This window comes from Lygodium microphyllum, chromosome 15 (genome assembly GCF_053477565.2).
Source record: "Lygodium microphyllum isolate KBCC chromosome 15, Lygodium_microphyllum_v1.1.10, whole genome shotgun sequence".
Classification (NCBI taxonomy): domain Eukaryota; kingdom Viridiplantae; phylum Streptophyta; class Polypodiopsida; order Schizaeales; family Lygodiaceae; genus Lygodium; species Lygodium microphyllum.
In genome coordinates this window covers 69869954-69889404 of record NC_141149.1, presented here as the reverse complement: position 1 = coordinate 69889404, position 19451 = coordinate 69869954, and the positions used below count along the sequence as shown (strand labels likewise).

General features: G+C 41.0%; 1 protein-coding gene across 1 annotated transcript; it reads left to right on the top strand.

Moving 5' to 3' along the window:
• Window positions 1-299: 299 nt before the first annotated feature.
• LOC148024654 (vacuole protein) lies at window positions 300-19073 on the top strand. Its single transcript, XM_087694290.1, has 7 exons — window positions 300-592; window positions 750-971; window positions 1056-1151; window positions 18239-18279; window positions 18370-18487; window positions 18578-18658; window positions 18746-19073. Exons 2-7 carry the CDS (start codon window positions 783-785, stop codon window positions 18803-18805), a joined length of 585 nt encoding a protein of 194 aa, XP_087550416.1. The 5' UTR covers window positions 300-592; window positions 750-782; the 3' UTR covers window positions 18806-19073.
• The last annotated feature ends 378 nt before the right edge of the window (window positions 19074-19451 follow it).

Below are 19451 nucleotides of genomic sequence, written 5' to 3'. Positions count from 1 at the left end.
AGTCAGCTGAGTAGTTTGAAATTTATAATGCAACTTTATCTTACTTTTCAATGCATCACAAAATGCACAGTTTTGCTAAATGAGAAATCTTATATGTTAAATCTTTCATCACCTGGAACATTGAAAACTGTCTTTTCCACCTATTTTGTGTGAACTCAAGGTTGCTAGTTAGGGTACTTTTGAATCATAGCCACCGGGAAATGCACCCCCATATGATCAATGTCTACAGCCAGCGTGTGAACCCAGTCTTACCATCCTCCTCCAACCAAAAACCTTTCATCGTCTGGACAAGAGGGACATTTCAACAATCCAGGTGGCAGTTGGAGGTCTTAGCATGAAATGGTGTCATATCACTAGTACGCATGCTGGTGGCTAGGGTTTGTCTTTTTCTTCAGTTAAAGGCACACCAGAGAAGGAGGCAAATGGTGCAGAAGTCTGCCACAGTACGAGAAACTGATAAGATCAACAGTTGCAGAGAAGTGTGTCAATCTGTACTGCAACAGCAACATTTCGTATGAGAGGCTTTCATCGAACCAGGATGCCGCTCGGGAATGCTGGCATGCGATCAAATCTTCTCAGGAAGATGCAGCAGGTCGGTAGTGAAGCTCGATTCCACTGGCTATTGTTAAGATCCGGCCTTCAGGCTTCTTGAAACAGAGATCATGGCTGATTCTATGCACAGCCGTACAGCCATGAGCATTCGCACCACATCAAACATATCGTTTACTTTCTCTGTCCCTTGTACCCAGGGCTAGCAAGCAGTCACACACTCCATAGCCAGAATGAGTCGAGATTCCGAGCTTCTGCCTCAGGAGGAGCTTCCCCCTGACTTGGAAGTCCAATACATTGACCATACTGATCCTTTCCTAGTCGTCTGTCGCTGTTTCAGTGTCCTCACTGCCGTAAGTGCCATACTTTGCGTGGCTGTAAACGTATATTCTGCAGTTCATTCCTTCAGCAGCGGGCAGGATGTGAGTTTCCACAGCATCAATCATAGCACAGTTGAAGAATGGCATTAATTTATGAATGAGTATGATAGTGTCCTCATGATGCAGGTTTTCAGTGGCATTCTTCGCTGTTATGCCGTTGTCATTGCTCTGTTTGTTGCTGTTGCGGAAACTGAATGGCAACGCATCTTTCAGTTTTGGAAGGTCAGTGCTTTATCTCACGAACCATATTCAGCTTTTTTTTCACTGCTATGTCAGTTTTTGAAGTACCTAGGATAAAGGAGCCAGTAAAAAAAATGCCCACCAGTAAGATGACATTTTTTTGGTTCTCATGAGCTCCAGTAATGTACTGTGGACGTTGGTTTTGTGGCTAATGTGAAAGCCTAAGAGCTTCTTGATTGGAGGATGTGGGTTCAAATGCTGTTGCGCTTTTTGGTTGTTTTTTTTTTTCAAAGTGCCTTAATTGCTACCTTCTAAAAGGACTTTTTTGTTAATTGCGATTTTTCTTTTCGCCTTTACCATTGCAGCATGAAGCATTTCAGCGGGAAGATTGTTGTTCTCCAAACGTGCAATACATGAGTGACACTGCTCAGTGAAAAAAAATTGTTAATTGCTGTGGATTGGCAGAGAGCGATGCATCTTTACTTAGGGTGTCACATAGCTGACTCCTATACCCTATGTCTTGCCATTAATGCCCTAAAGCTCCTGATGTCCTTGGTAGACTTTGATTAGGGCTCACAACTAAGAGATCATAAATTGACAAAATAAGACAAGCTAACACCCCCTCTTAGATCTTGGGAGTGCTTGAAGATCTAACAATCTCATGTGATAAAGCATAGAAGCCTTGGAAAAGGTTGCATGAAGAGATTTGCCGCATTGCCTGTTGTAAGACAGTAGATCACCTTTAACTCGGAATCCACAATTTGCTCTCGTACATAATAATACTGAACCTCTATGTGCTTTGTGCGAGCATGAAACAAGGGGTTCTTTGCCAAAGTAAGGCACTTTGATTATCTACATGCAGGGGCTTGTTTGCGGAAAGCCCATATGTGTCTACATTGAGTGGAGCTAAATCGTCTCTATAATTGTGGAACAAAGGGCACGATACTTGGCCTCTATAGAAGAAAGTGCCATAGTAGGTTGCTTCTTGTTGCTCTATGAAATAGCTCCTGATCCAAGGGAGAAAGCATAACATGTAGTGGATTGTCTCGAATCCATATCTTTTGCCCAATTCGATTTACTCTGAAACCAGCCTTTCTTCATTGGATGGTAGTAATTCCTTGATTACAACTTAGTTATAACAGCAACATTTATTACAAAACTGAGAAATGCAAATTAACTCACAATCTTGGACAATGGACATCTTGCTTACAACTTAGTTATAGCAGCAACATTTATTATAAAACTAAGAAATGCAAATTAACTCACAATCTTGGACAATGGACATCGTGTTGGTCCCAAAATTGTTACCTCTTTCGGTATTTCTTTAACTTAATCGAAGAAAAAGCTGATGTACAATGGGATTTTCCCAATTTCTTTTGGTATTCCAACTTCCCTTGCTATCCAAAATGACGAGCAAGTCTTCAATTCGATTTGCCCCTTGATTTGGGAGTCAATTGATCTTCATCCACTTTGATGGATATGGAAAATGTCTCAAATTCAATGATTTGCTGGTCTTTTTACTAGAAGTTGATTGAAAATAGCTTCAACCCTGTTAAATCCAAGTCTTGGAGGTTTCAATTTTTGGCATGCTTCTCGAGGTTGCTGTTAAACCCTAATTTATGTTGCAAATTAGGGTTTACAACAGAGAAATATGAAATTTCTCAGCCTTTGGTGATCTCAATGCTGTAATCTTTGGAACAAGGCTATAGAAAGATTGGAGATCAGAAACATTGTTGAGTAGAGAGAAAATTCAGACTTAGTTATAGCAGTAATATTTATTACAAAACTAAGAAATGCAAATTAACTCACAATCTTGGACAATGGACACCCTGTTGGCCCCAAAATTGGTGCCCCTTTTAGTATTTCTTTAACTTAATTGAAGAAAAAGTTGATATACATTGTGATTTTTTCAATTTCTTTTGGTATTCCAACTTGCCTTGCTGTCCAAAATGACGAGCAAGCCTTCAATTCGATTTGCTTATTGATTCGAGGACTCGTTCGCCCACTTTGATGGAGATAAAAGATGCCCCAAATTCATGGTTTTGCTGATCTCTCTTCTTGAATTTGATTGAAAACATCTTTAGCCCTATTGAATTCAAGTCTTGGAGCTTCCAATTTTTGGCACGCTTCTCGAGGCTGTTGCTAAACCCTAATTTATACTGCAGATTAGGATTTATAATAGAGAAATCTGAAATTTCTCGGTCTTTGGTGATCTCATTGTTGTAATCATCAGAGTCAGGCTATAGAAAGACTGGAGATGAGAGGGAATGCTGAGGAGAGCAAAAATTCAGGCTTTCTTTGTGAAGAACTAAAGAAAATTAGCCATTTACTGTTGTTGCCCTGTCTCAATAGTCTGTAGATACTGTTGCGTGTTGTTGGGAACCCTCTTCTTGTTGTCACCTGCAAATAATGTTGCTGCCTAGTAATCCAAATGCTGTCACCTGTAATCTGGGGGTGTTGAGGAGCTATTGATTGCAGCCAACTTGCTCTTTTCTATTGGAAAATGGAGATTAGCTCCAATAGTTGCCCATTATTCACAACAGTAGAATGGTCAGGGTTTTCCTCTTTTTCAGTCTCCCACCAGTCTTTATGGGCAAGTTTGACAAGTGGCAGCCTTCCCAAATGGTTTTTCCAGCGTTATCCATAGTTAAATATTAGTTTTCAGTCTTTAAATACTGAAAATTAATCTAATAATTATTTTGGTGTCCTAAAAAATAATCTGACTGGTCAATAATTAAAATGCCTAGGCAACTTCTATTCCTGAGTGTCTCTGTGCCATCTTTGACTATTAGATTGGTGTTATGTACCATTAAACATGACTTCCCTAGTGTCACCAACTGAAACTTATGGCCAAATGAATGACTTGGGCTAATAACTGGCACTAGATATCACTAAGTACTTGATAAATTTGCAAGGCATCGAAATAATTATTAGATTATTTTTTTAATATTTAAAGATTAAAAATTAATATTTAAATACGGATAATGCTAGAAAAAGCATATGGGAAGGTTGCCACTTGTAAAAAATGCTCATGCAAGATTGAAAAACGTCTTTAGAGGTTGGAAAGAGGCATTTTTAGTGTATTTAGCTTGTAAGAGAGAGGGAGATGCTATTGGTTTGATTTGCAAGCGTTGGAGGACCTTCTGAGGTAGCCAGGGGCAGGAAAAGACCAATCAATAGCAGGTGACAGCATCTATAGGCTGTGGAGATAAGGCAACAGTAGTAAATGATAGATTTTTTTTAGTTCTTCGTAAAGAAAGTTTGAAATTTCTCTCTCCTTAGCATTCTCTCTCATCTCCCAGCCTTTCTACAGCCTTGCTCCAAAGATTACAGCATTGAGATCACCAGAGGCTAAGAAATTTCAGATTTCTCTGTTGTAAACCTTAATTTGTAGCAACAAAAATTAGGGTTTAGTAGAAGTCTTGAGAAGCGTGCCAGAAATTTAAAGCTCCAAGTCTTGGATTCAACAGGGTTGAAGGTGTTTTTAGCCAATTCAAGTGGAGGGACCAGCAAATCATTGAATTTGGGGCATTTTCCATCTCCATCAAAGCGGGTGAAGGCCAATTGATTACCCAAATCAAGGGGCAAATCAGATTGAAGACTTGCTGGTCATTTTGGACAGCAAGGGGAGTTGGAATACCGAAAGTGATTGGGAGAATCCCATTGTACATCAATGTCTTCTTCAATTAAGTTAAATAAATACCGGAAGGGGCGTTAGTTTTGGCGTCAACAAGGTGCCCAATGTCCAAGATTATATGGTAAAGTGTGCATTTCAATTTTGTGAATTTGTTAATTGCTGTAAATAGTGCTTAATCAAGTTATTTACCACCCTATCCGAGGAGGAAGGTTGGATACAATCTCCCCCCTTAAAATCCTTGCAATTATCCTCGATTGCACTGCCAGATGCATCAGAAGCATAATAGTGGATTGGAATTTTCACAAGGCACATCATAGTTAACACAATATTGCACACTGCTGCTCAACCATTCTATATGTCGAAGACATGCTGAAAATTACTAGCCAACATAACATAACATAAGACTCACAAAGAATCTCAAAAACATTACCAGATTATCATGTGACATGTCTATTTCTCATGAGCTCAACTTATCTGGTAAAACCAAACCATAGCATAGTATAAACCATGCATAAACCATGGCTAAAACATCAATGGCATCATAACATATGCTGCTGATTCATAAAAGCAGTTGAATACCACTGAATATTAATGATCATAAATTGAAAACCAACATTTGTTAATCAATCCATGATGATTATTAATCAATGCAAATGTACAATTTTAGAGCTATAGTAAAAATCATACCCATTTGCATACCAAATATTGTAACTAGTACATTGAATAGTAATCTCTTGATAAACATACTGTCAACTATAGTATCTTGAATGTATGCTGAATACATCCGAGATCCACTACATCTAGAGTTGTCCATCACTGAGGAGCGGAGGTGCTAGCTCCCTCACAAGCATTAGGTAATACTCTAAATCCTTGCTTTGCTAAACTTGATTGAGTTCAAACTAAAGTTGACTGGAACTGGAAAGTATCAAGGTAAAGTTGCAACAACTGAGGATGGTTTGTCAAGTCATCCTCCTTCGTCCGTTTTGGTATCCATTGGCGAATAATTGTGAAACTTCACCAAGTACCTTTTGTTAACCTTACCCTTGATCTTCCACTCTGTGTCAAAATCTGCTCTGGTATCAGTATTTCATTGAGCTCTTCAACCTCAAGCTGAATTTCACCAGATACATCCTTTGACACATTACCATGAAAAGACCTAAGCAAGCTCACATGAAAGGCATTGTGTATCTGTCGATGTGAAGATAATTTTAGCCTATAGAATGCATTAGTGATCCTCTTCAACACTTGAAATGGTCCATAGTATCTCATGGATAGCTTTGGATACAATCGCTCTTTGCAAATTGCCATTCATCTTTTTCAGCCTTGCCTTTTCAAAATGCAACAGTATATAATTGCTCTTTGCAACGTGCGAAGCACGTCTATGACAATCAGTTGTCCTCTTTTACTTATCTTTAGATTTTTGAAGCGCATACTTAACCTTTTGATAATCTGCATCCATGCTTTTTATATAGCGATCAACCTCAAAGATATTATCTTTTGTGTGCAAAATAGAGGGTACTTTCTTACCATCCTCTACCACTTCAAAAGGAGCCTTATCAATGCAACTATGCACTGTGTTGTTATATGTAAACTCAACCAATGGCAAATACTGTTTCCACTGCGCTTTATGATCTAATACGTAGCACTTCAAAATATCTAATGCTGGAATTAGCCGCCTCAGATTGACCATCAGTTTATGGATGGAAGGATGAAGAGAATTTCAGTGTTGTATCCATGTTCTCAAACAATCATTTCCAAAACAAACTTGTCATCCGTGGGTCATGATCACTAATGATCGATTCTAGCATACCATGATACTTAAAACACATGCTGCATAAAAAGATGTGCCATATGATCAGCCTTGATTTTTTTTCTCACAGGAATGAAGTGGAATTGCTTACTGAACTTGCATATAATAGTCCATATTCTATCATTCCTTGTAGGTGTGCGTGATGTTGAGCTAAAAATTCATTAGCTTGACTTAAATAGTCCCAAAACATGCTTAATCAATGAAGAAAATCTTTTATTAAAAAAAAAAAGCGATCCTAGAGGGTTATTGTGTTCCACATGTAAAATCCTAATTTGGGTGTCCCAAACTTTCTATAAATAGGCATTTTGTCTACCATTCTCTCTCAATCTCGTTTTTACAGGTCTTAGGAGCCATAACTTTCGTGCCCACTACCCATTCACAGAAGACATCGCAGTCAGAGCGTCCACCAGCCACCTGCTATCATCTGATGCTCGATTCCAGCCTTTTGCATATGTATGCTGTTGTTGCTAGGCCTGTGGAGCTGTTATCTATAGTTGGGTATTGTTGCCTTGCAGTTGGATGCTGTTGCCACCTATTATCTGCTGTTGCCAGGATTTTCTCTCTTCTTTGAATGCTGCGTTTGCAGTTTTTGGCTGTTGCTTGATATTCTCTCATCTCTTTTATCTACGTTTGCATCTAACAGTTGTGCAAATCTTCTTTCGTCTCAGATATTTGTGTTTTTAGTCTTTCTCTCTCTTGCATTGCCATTTGCATCAGATCCTATCTTTCTTGGCTGCACCTACTAGCTTCGATACTCGAAGGTTGCCTTTGTTGCGATTTGGGATCCGTTTAGAGTAGGACACACTCTACAACTCATAACCTGTGCCTTGATCCCAAAGCTACAAGAGTTTGAGATTCAGTATTCACTACATAGTGTGTTTGCTGCATAAGTACTTTATATTCGTTATTAATTTACTTTATTATTCATTGTGTTTATTGTCTCTGAGTTACCCTAAACCTAACCCTAACTATGTTTTCAGTTTATCGGTCTCTGCTTTGTCGTACGATTGGTTTCATGCTTTTTGCATTTAGAGCATTTCTTCACATGGTATTAAAGCTAGGTAGTCCTTGGCCTTGATCAAAAAGTTCATTTGCGAAAGCAAGAACAACAGAAGGTTTAGATGACTTCGAACACATTCACGACATTGCTCCAATCTCCATAGCCAAACATGGATAGAAACAATCAAGAGTGGGTCTCCCAGCTTTCTACTTGGTGATCTGACATGGGTAGAGAACCATCGGACTACCATGGAGTCCACAGATCATATCAAATTTTTGCTGTTGAGTATGATCTCATCCTTATGTATAGAGCTTAACAAGAGGTTGAAGGTAAACCTGATTTTTCTCCTTTAGATTCGGTGCATAAAACTAATGATCTTGTGAGATCTTCAGAATCTTCACTATGGATTGGCTATCCACAAGTAGAACCTGGCTCGGGTTACACATCACTTTTACATACTACTTTTTCCCAATGCTAGGTACGAACCCTATTATTTCAGATTCTATGCCAACAGATTTTGCATTTTTTATTGGATCGGGAGAGACTCATTAAGAAGGGACTCTTCAAAACAAGCTTTGATTTGTGAGTAATGAGAAAGATAGATATTTCTTCATGAACTCAAAACTAGGTAAGAAGCTAAAAGAAGAACTTATTAGTATTTTTGCCTTTCCTTTTCTTTCAAATGATTTTATTTCGTATGGTGAATATGAAGTAGGTGCATCTTCATCTAGTACATTTAATGGACAAAAGGAACCTACGATGTTTCCCACAACAACATCCATCACAAATCCATTTGGGCTCCCACCCATCCCACCCTCATCTTTCACTTCACCTTTCTGTTCGCTTACATTAAGTACACCACATTATCCACTACCACACACCACATTGGGGAGACTCGGCACATTTAGGCATTAGCCTTTAGGATCTTTACATACCTGTTTTGGGGTGGTGTATCTGTGATCGAGACTCAACCTTCCACACACACACATACTTTTGAGTTTTTTTCCTCCAGGGCATTCTTGAAGTGTGGACTGTTTGGTATCGCAGTTTGCCTCTATGGCATTACCTATTGGACCATTCAATCATTTTGCAGTGCCTCAGCCGACATTTGGACAATGCTATCGTGTCTTGGTACCTCCACCTACACCTATAGTATCATATGGATCTATGTCCGTTTCGGTACCTTTGTAGTAATCAGTACTCATTGGACATTAGTAGGCTATTTTTCCCTATCCACCTTTACCACCTTCTACTTTTTATTCACCACTACCACTACCACCATTTTATCCTTCATCTTATTCCATTTATCCATCTTCACAGACACCTCATGGTTCTCAATTCCTCGTTTGCCAAGCATGCATTTAATGAAAAGACTCGTTTCAACAGGTCAAACTACACCATTTGGGTCAAATTTGATGAGGTATGTCTCTCAAAGTCTATGGGATTTAGTGCAAGGTTTGGAACTTAAATGTGATCTTGCCCTTGTTCCATACGAGGTCGTCCGCTCATGGAAGGCTGGTAATGCCTTCGCTATTGTCGAGCTTATGTAGGGCTTGTTGCTTGAGTTTCACTCTTAGCTTCAACATTTTGACTTAGCATCTGAGTGTTGGGCACACTTGACTGACTGCTATGTGGCTCGGGATAGGACCCGTCACATCAATTTGGATTACAAGCTCCAAAATTTCAATATCACAAATAAGGATGACTTGAAAGTTAAGTTGGTTGAGTGTCGGCGTCTCCTTGCCAAGTACTTAACAATTAGAGTTGCCAAGTCCTCTAACGATCAGGTTACTTTGTTCCTTAACAAGTTACCAAGAAAATATTTCCATTTTGTGGACCAAGTGATTTCACAGCCTTTTTATGAGTTTGAGTGTCAGCTGTTGTGTTAGTACGGTTGTTTGATCGACTTTATAACACATCCTCAATAAAGAGGGCTCTTGTTACATCTTCTCAGAGAGGCCAACAGGGTAAGGGCACACAAAACTCAAATCAAAATCAAAATTAAAATAGGGCTAGTGAATCCCAAGAAAATAGCCAATCCACACTTAATTCAGGATGACATAATGTGCCTAAAAGGAATCAGTATTGTCAACATTGTCAAAAGGCTGGCCATTATGATGATGAGTATTGATCTAAGGCAAGAGGCACACAGCCCAAATCCAAGAATTAGACCTTTGTACTCAAGTCGGGTAACCCCCAATAGGGAAAGCAGGGTGGTGGCAACCCTGAGCAGGGGCAGTGGAGAGGCCAGACCCTTTGATATTTTGAGTAAAATAATAAAATATAAATGTGGCAGCTAGCTGAATATGAGCGGAAGAATGTTGACGTGGTGGATAACTGCAAATTGAAACCTCAATACATATGCCAATGTCTACCAAAAATACAAAAGCCCTAAATCTATTGACCCAAATGCTTGCAAATTTCTGCAATTTATGCACTGAAGCACTTGTTGAGGTAGAAATTGACTTTTTCTTGCAAAAGCCCTTTGCTTTGGTGTTTGAGTTTAGAAAGAAAATCCTATCTTCTCCATTGCTCATAAACCAAAAATCATTATAGATAATCCCTTCATCAAGTGGATCTCTTAACCTTTGAGAAAAAGAGAGAGTATCTTGAATAGAAAAAAAACATGTGTTCATACTTGACACTAGAGTAAAAATGAATGATGGAAGTGGTGTATAGTTTGTGCAAATTTTCACTTGTGGATGGCTAGTCCGTGGTGGAGATTTCGTCTTTCTTGCATGGCCATTAGTTCTATTAATTGAATCTCAAGGAGAAAACTTAGTCTTACCTTCAATCTGTTGTTGAGCCCTATGCATAAGGATACGATCGTACTCTGCAGTTGAAATCTCGTATGGTTGGTGGATTCCATGGTAGTTTGAAGTCTCTCCAGCCATGCTAGATCTGTTTGATTGCGAAGATTGAAGTGTTGTGGAAGTGCTTGAAGTCATTTGACCCTTTTGTTGTTCTTGCTTTTGTGGATGAGCTTTCTGATCAAAGTCTTAGGTATCTCAAAGAGAACTTGGCTCTAATACCATGTGAAGGAATGCTCTAAACATAGAAAGCACAAATTCAATCGTACGGCAAAGCACAAATTGATAGAACACAGTTAGGGTTAGGGTAACTTAGAGACAATGAACACACATAATACTAAAGTAAATGTCTATTGAAAATACTGAAATGCACTATGCAGTGATTGAATACGAAAGCTCAAACTTTTGTGTCTCAAGGACCAAGGCAGAGGGAATGAGCTAGAGTGTGTCATACTCCGAACGTATCTCGAAATGCAGCAAGGTAGTCTCCAAGGGTTGAACACTAGCAAATGCAACTTTGGAAACTAGATTTGATACAAATGGGCAGTGAGGAGAGAGAGAGAGAGAGGCTAAAAAAATAGGTATGATGATGTGGCAGTCCGCACAACAACTGTAGATCACAAATGCAACAGCTTAGTAGTTCAGTAGATGTAGACGATGTAGCTGATTAGCAAATGTAGTAGAAATTGATGTAGATTGCATAATGGAGGCTAGAAACAGGTGCGCGATAGATGTAGACAGCAACGGGCATCTTCGACTGAGATGTGCTCCTTGAACGGAGTGTGGGTAGTTAAAACTTTCTTGAATTGCGCACCAATTTAGAGTTTTCATTAATTAAGCATTTTGGGGCTGTTTAAGTGGCTAATTTAGCATGTAATGCTTATGTTAGCTCAACATCTTTGATGCTCTCCTCTCATATAAATCAAGTTGTTTCAGGTCATTGTACAAAGTGTGAATGACAATGAGGGTATCCCCATCACTACAGTCATGTATATTGTATTGATCCATGTGGAATTTAACCACAAAAAACATATGCAGTGGTTGAAATTGAAGATGAGTTTTCTTTATGCAAGGCATATACAAAGATGCACCGGTATTAATCTCATCAATATTTGCAAGCTACTTCATTATGCCTTGACATGTGTAATGTAGGCATCCATCAAATCACTCTTTGTCATGTGCTCCATTTCAAGCTATTTGTGCAAATAGGCTACACGAGCCTCATTGCACACATGCCTCATTGCACACATGACACAACAAAGCAAATTTATCCCAAGCATCCTCGGCTGTTGTGCATGATCAAATATGTAGAATAACCTATTTGTTACACAGAGGGTAATCAAAGCACATGCGTGGGCATCTCGGCCATCCATCTCAATCAATCAATAGTGGGAGGTGTAGTAGGGGTTGGAGTGGAAGATTGACTCATGACAATGGATGAACTTGATAAACTTGTGGCATTTTGTGCAAGAGGGCTTATTGGCTAACCTTTGAACGAGATGCATAAACCCAAAGTTATTTGGCTAAAACATGTTTTATCATGTATGCCCACATATGATAATTTGTGCCATCCAATTTGTTGGAGTCTCCAAATATATTTTTCAAATCATTTTGGGCTGCCATTGCTTGTTGTGTACAATTGATTTTTCATAGCAATGACTACCAAATGTGTACTTGAAGGTGAGCAATATTAAAAAGCAAGAAAAATCTCAAAAAAATTACAATTTTACTCACACTTGACAATGTTGAAGTTTGCACTTGAGAAGGCTCCAATGTCCATGTCTCTTGGTAGGAGAAACGGGTCAGATTTCTTCGCATGTTGTTAGCTATTGTCGTGTGAGATCTGGTGAAGTGTGCTGTTGTTGTGTTAAAAATTAATATCAAGCAAGTTGCAATTGATGGCATCGGGAAGGTGTGTGTGATTGAAGAGGAGGTGGCGGGTGTGTCTGACTGACGACTAGACTATTAGGCTGTGTGAGATGAGTGAACTGTTGTGGCTAGCAGCTGATGTTGCAGATGTGACAAGTTTGCCTGCCTTTCAAAATTCTCTTCTCCATGTTTGCCGAATTCACTCGGAGTTCCTTCCCGCAAGCCCTACTGTCTCACTAGTACGTCATCTTTTGACACAAGGGAATAAGGGTGCCGTAGCACAAGGAATATGATGAAGATAGCCACGAACCATGAATCGCAATGTCCTCTTGAAGGGGTGTGAGGGTAGTGGAGAGGCTGGAGAGAAGTGGTGACGGACTGAATGAATCAGCCGTATGGAATGAGTGTTAGAGGTAGCTATAAATAGGCAAGAGACTGTCTAGGTTGGTGCTCGGAGGGAGAGCGCCAGCTATCTAGGGTGGCGCCTCACAGTGGGTGCCCAGACCCTTTTTGGGGCTGTCCACTATGAAACCCTAAACGCAAAACGCAGAATGCAAACTACATGGGAAGGGTTTCTCAACACCCCCTCTCAGGCCCAAAAAGGGGAACAAGAGAAGAGCGAGGTGGAGATGGAATGCTACATGTTGAAGAATGCTCATGCAATAGGTGCCACTTGCACAGTGTCTCTCGTTGGAAAATTGTTCACTTGTCCAAGTGCCCTAGTACAAAGATGATGAAATCATGTAATGCATAGGGGGAATGTTGGACTTTGTGTGGTGCCGAGAACCATAAGGATATACTCGTATTCGATCTTGGGAGTAGGCTCCATACTGACCAAGGGACAAAGAAGATCCACCTTGCAATCTGAGAATACCACTTGAAAGGAGACCTTTGAAGATAGTTAGGAGAGTGGATGAGCTGTAGAACCTGAAACTCAACCTTGGGAGAGAAGCGACTAGCTCCGTGACTCCATGCTGGGAGGCTTAGCCACCAAGTCACTGTTGAAGACCCAAGGGCCCCGATCTAGGTAAATTTTCCAGATCCTAGATATGAGTGGAGGAAATGATTGCTCAAAGGAGAGTCACTCCTTGAAAGCGAAAGGTGGTGGTGTGTGAAGAACTTCATGGCACATAGGGTCCCTCTCTGAATTTAAAGGAGTAGAAGTAGGAGCCCCTCTGAACCCGAAGAAGAACTAGAAGCCCCTCTCTAAATTTGAAGGAGTAGAAGTAGGAGCTCCTGTGAAGCCAAAGAACTAGAAGCCCCCTTTGAGGGCGAAGTAAGAAACCCCCCCTCTAAATCCCATTCTAAGAGAGAGAGAATCCAACCACTCATGGCTCACGGACTGTGAAGCATTTGATGACCAAGGAAGTGTTGTTGGCGAAGTCGGAAAGCACCTAGAAGTGGCCTCTCGAACTTGAGTGGAAGAGGGTGGGGAACAAGGAGGCTCAGGATGAGCCAAGGGTGGGAAACAGTTGAGAGTGGAGTGTGGAGATGTGGGCCTGTCACAACTCTATAGAAACAGAATTTGTATCCTTTTTCATTAATTTGTCTATATAATGATTTATTAAATTTGTTTCCTTTGCACTAATTAGATATAAAGAAAAGTGCATTGGAGCTGACCACTGATGAGTGGTCACAGGTTATGGTGGACCCACGTGGTGGGTTAGAGAAAAGATAGTACACACTTCCACCTATATGGCTCGATTGGGCGCCTGTGACCAGAACTCACACATATCAGGGTTAGACTCGCACACAGAAAGGATCGATGCCTTGAAGTGTGGGCTAGATCCGCCAGAACAGATAGTTACAATCAACAAGATGGCATGATCATGAAATGCTTGTACAATGTGCATGTGTGGGCTGAAAGCTTGAAATGCACATTTCTTTGCATAGGAAAGTCACATGAAGATTCTGATACCATTTTTGCAATGTACACGGAAAAAGCTTTCATATGACACCCATATTGGGGGTCCCTAGATTTTAGGAGGTCCCTAAATTTTAGGAGCCTCGAATTAGCCTAAAAATGCTAGTCCTAAAAAATAGGGATGTCATTCTAAAAATAGTAAATTCTGTACTCTGACTGTGCTTACTAAATTTGGTTGTTTCTATTCTTGACAGTATTCAGCCCAAAAAGGAAGGCCATAGAGAAGAGACAAGTGTCAAGACACTTGTTACACAAGTTTCCAAGAGTCCCACCATTTGTCACATCTCATGACATGTGGCTGGACACTTGTCTTGAGCTACTCCACTTTCCCCTTTTGTACTAGCTCTTCCCTCTCCTATAAATAAAAACTCGTTTTTCTTCATTCAGCATCATTTTTCTTTGCTGTACACTCATGTACAGCACCCACAGATAGCCAAAAACTGGCCCCATCCATCCCCATCATCATCTCCCACTTTTCCATTATCAAATTCCTCCATATTCCCTATTCTATCATTGCTGTTTTACAGGACAGCAAGCCTGTAAATTCATTACAGCACCTCCTTCTCGAGCTCTTTCTTCCATTTTAGCAACAAGAAGTAAGCCCTATCCATGTACTGCTGATCAACGATGGAGAAAGGCTGATTTCCCCTCTTTCTTCTCTCATACTGTAAAGAAATCAGTTCTTATAATTGCATAATAGATAATGCATGTGTTTGTACATCTTTGCATGATCTTGTGAGAGTGAGAATTACTTCTCCTCACTCTCAGGTTGATTGTAACTGAGCTCTTGCCTAAGGGACTTGGGTTGAGCAGAAATACATTCCTTCGGGGGGGGGGGGGGAGGGGGAGGGGGGGGTTTGCCCATCTTCAACCCTCAATCTTGTCTCCATTACTTTTACATTTTCATAGCTGTAATTTTGTGAGTAATTTTCATTCTCGGCTTTAAGTGTTCATTCTCTTTTATATTAAATCTCGAAAACAAGCGAATATTATAATTGTTAAGTATACTACGTTGTTCGGGGCGTTTACAGGGCCGTGGAAGCCACTGTACTCGAAAGTGGATGGGGAAAACCTCCGTGTAGTGGGTTGGTCTCCAGGAGGGCATATTGCCTTGTAAGGTCTTAGAGCCTTCGTGTGCTCGAAAGGACTTAGTGCGTGTGGGTTGTGGCTTATTGCCTTGAACATAATACTTTGATAGCCGATGCAAAACGATCTCTGTGGCTCAGAAATGAGAGGTGGCACAGGAAGTGCTAGGTGGGAGACGCATATGCTTCGGGGGGGGGGGGTGGGGGGCAAAGGTCGAAGCCGGCAAGCATCGGTGGTGTGTCCAGTGATGCCACAATAGGAGCACCTAGTAGTCTTGTCATCTATTGGTAAAGAAGTCGTGGGTACCAGTGTGCCTTGCTGAAGAAGAAAGAGGTCATCCAGGTTGCAGAGAATAGCCGCTAGCGGTCTGACTGAGCCGCCAATAGTATAAAACAACGGCTAGCAGTCCGGTTGAGCCGCCAGCAGTAGGGAGGAGCCTCCAGCAGTTTGACTGAGCCGCGAGCAGCAGAGAACAGCCACCAGCAGTCTGGTTGACCGTCAGCAGCAGAGAATAGCCGCCAGCAAATTGGGAGGTGAACACGACAGCAGCAGCCTTCAACGCAGGCTAGAAAACAGCAAACGCAAGAGGGAGCAGCTGCCAGTTAGGATGTTGATGCAGCGGAAGAAGAAGAGAAGTGGATGCTGAACCTGCCACCGATCGTTGTCTTCACTGGAGTGGAGGATCTTTGCGACTGTTTGAGTAGATCCAGCTTTGATACCATGTCAAAAGACGATGTACCAGCGAGATAGTAGGGTTTGTGGGGAGGAACACGGTGTGAACTTGGTATACATTGAGAAGAGAAGAGAAGAGAGAAGAAACTCTGATGAATGGAATGATGAAGATCTGAATCATGGAGTGAATGTGATACAAGGGAAGAAGGGTGCCGTAGCTCAAGGAAGATGATGAAGACAGCCACGAACCACGAACCACAATGTCCTCCTGAAGGGGTGTGAGGGTAGTGGAGAGGTTGGAGAGAAGAGGTGACGGATTGAATGAATCAACCGTATGGAATGAGTGTAAGAGGCAGCCTATAAATAGGCAAGAGACTGTCTCGGGTGGCACCCGGAGGGAGGGCATTGGCTGTTTAGGGTGGCTCTCCACTGTGGGCGCCCAGCCCTTTTTTGGGGCTGTCCACTGTGAAACTCTAAACGCAAAACGCAGAACGCAAACTGCATGTCAAGGGTTTCTCAACAAGGGAATAGGCTGCTTAGGGTGTTAGCCTTCACGAGGAGGGTGTGCAATCAGGCAGAGAACTTGAGCAAGCTGAAGTGACCAATTTGTTGGATGTGCAAAGACATGACAAGCGTAACAAGTTGGTCGGGTACCAAAATCTCATCTAGCTCCCCAACCTTTGGCTGAAACTGTGGTACATCTTCATGAAAAGGCCATAACAAGTTGACACGAAAGCCTTATGTGTGTGCCAATGTGGGGGCAATTTTAGCATGTTTGCCACACCACTAAGCTTTTCTGATACCTGGAAGGACCCTTAACAGCACATATTCAGCTTTGGATATAAACTCACTCTACCATTTATCTTTTCCAGCCTAGCTGGCCATCCCCTTCTCACATGTGATGCAATCTATCTTGTCATTAATCAATCCCTTGCTAATCTTGATCCTTCTCAATCTGTTTTTACTAGTATGTTTTCTTCTCTCCACGTCTTCTATATCTTATTTTTTGCTTACCTTATGCCATAACAAAGAATTTGGTGATATTTTTCCTTGGCAAGTAGAATGAAAAGGTGAGACAATTACTTAAGCTTGGTTAGTGTATCTTTAGAAAAGAAAGTTTTTTTTTTTTCTCTACAAAACATAGTGATATAAATCATGTCCCAAAAATTCCATTCAAAATTCCTCTTCTATCATCAATGCCATCGTCTCAGCCTGCTGCCCTCAATCTTCAGGAGCTGTTGCTTGCGGTTGTCTGGCATCTTCTCAGTCATCTCCAGCCCGTTGCAGCTGTCAGTGTTATTGTTCTTCACTTGCTGTTGTCTGGCATCTTCTTAGTCATCTCCAGCCCTTTGCAGCTGTCACCATTATCGTTCTTCTTCATTGGCATTTTGTCTAAGTTCATTGTGTTTAGTTGTGTACGTACGTTCACACAGTTTTTTTCTTTGCAAACCGTAGTGTATGTTGGTTCCTTATGGTCCTTAGCAAACATCATTTGAGATGGTGAAGTTGGAATCCAGTGGTGCCCCTTGGTGTTTGATGTTTGAATGGTCTAAGCTGTAGTTAATAGAGGCATATGCTCAAACTCCTCACAGCTGTGTATCCTGAGGCCCTCTTCAGCTCGGTCATTAGATGCTCATACAAGAGTTTGGAGCTGCTTGAGGGTATACTGAATACGGGCCCTTCCCATATCTATTTGTAGGCTGCCCATAATGCCCCTATTGCTGGGCAGCAATGGGCATAGAGGTCAAGGCCCTCATTCAGAGAAACTTGAGCAGGGTTCTTGTTCCGAGCCGTGAAGCATGATGCTCATCATAATGTGAATTGAGCACTGAAGTCTAGACTTGCATGTGATTGAGATGATAAGTTTATGGGACATTTTCTTCAATATGGCTCCTCAAAAGGATAGTGGCAATGGAACTTTTCCCTATGTGCAAGTGTTAGTGATTCAAAGGAGCTTTGCGCACCTCTGTAATAGACTCATTGATGAACAGTTGCCTTGCCTTTTAACTATCTATAATTTCATCTCCTTACGTATTTTGCTTGCAACAATTCATAATTCACTGCTGTCTGCTACAAGTTCCATGAAAGCAAGGAGTGGGAAGGCTTCAAACAGCAGGCCGCAGCACACCAAGCTCCTGCTGATGTATTTTCTCACTAACAGAAGCCATTAACTTCAATTCATGTTGCATACCTTAGCTAACGTTGCTCTGACACTGCTGGCTCTTTTCGTGGTGATTGCAAGAAAATCTGTAGGTTATTTTTTTGCTACATTATATAGTAACACTTGTTTGTGTATGGATCTCTGAGGTCTCTTTCCACAGATACTGGAGTATTGGGCAGGGAGGGGCATGTTACAAGTCTTGTAAGCTGTGTGCTTATATTTGTTCTTTTAGCGCTCATCATTTCTTTTAGCAGGTCATTGAAAGTTAACAGGATTTCTTGGCTTATCCAGTGTGGCAGTTATGACGAGGGCTCTTGCAGATCAAGAATCAGGGGGAACTGCTATTGTTATTGCACAGCAGGTGTCAAGCTACATGCTGCTTGCATGTGGTGTCATTTATATCGTAACTGTATGTATATTTCGATTGCCTGTTCTGTTGAGATTGAACCTGCTTTGTATATGGAAAGTTCATTTTCTGGTCGATTGCTATTGATCATAGGGACTTCTGTGCTTTGGTCACTTAAAGCGCTCACGTTTACAAAAAGCACTCTCGCGGGAACAAGCTGCTAGAGACCTTGAGGTTGGTACTTGTGTTAAGTTCCACACATATTCTGAGGCTGTCCATGAAAGTTTTGCGTTGAAAAGAGTTGTGTGTGTTTGTTTGCAGGAGTTAGAGAGGCGCAGAAAAGAACTACAAAGTCTGCTTGGAAAGCGATCTCGCAGTTAAGGTAGTGGAGCTGAGTGTAATTTAATCTGCTGTACTGCTTAGGACTGATTACCCATTAAGAACCCTCTCGAGTACACAATTGGAATGTGGTGTATTTTATGTTTGTTACTATGCCGTTATCATGTTTAATTCATTAAAGAGAGATGCAGACATCTTTGTAAGTAAGTGACCCTCCATTTTCTCCTCCTGTATAGTTGCAGTGACCAACTCCACCTCTATAAGACTTCAGCTTCTTTTTGAACACATTTAATTGTCTCTAATTTGATGCCACTAATAACTACCTCCCATTCTTTCTTGTGGTGGCCTCTTCCTCTTGTATGGTTTCTTGAGGTCTTATTGTAAGATTAACCACAAAGCTCATCTTGTGAGAGCAAATCCCTATATTGGCATCTCTAGATTCGTATTTTTTTGTATTGCATATTCTATGTCTCTCCATGTTTGGCTACTCAAAAATCAAATATAGGAGTGTGAACCATTACTTCTTGCACCATACATGCAATTTGGGGAGGGTTTGGGCTATTTCTTCATTTCACACACGGCACATGTGTTTCCATGCTTAGGCCACCACCTAGGTATCAACTAAGATTTGTGTGTGCTACCTTGTACTTTGGAGCAATTCTTTTGCTTATTCTCCTATACATATTCT

Coding starts and splice junctions, on each gene's coding strand:
- LOC148024654 (XM_087694290.1), top strand. CDS start 783: ATGAGTCGAGATTCCGAGCTTCTGCCTCAGGAGGAGCTTCCCCCTGAC. Junction 1,152..18,238: donor GCATCTTTCAGTTTTGGAAG/GTCAGTGCTTTA, acceptor CTCTTTCCACAG/ATACTGGAGTATTGGGCAGG. Junction 18,488..18,577: donor GTGTCATTTATATCGTAACT/GTATGTATATTT, acceptor TATTGATCATAG/GGACTTCTGTGCTTTGGTCA.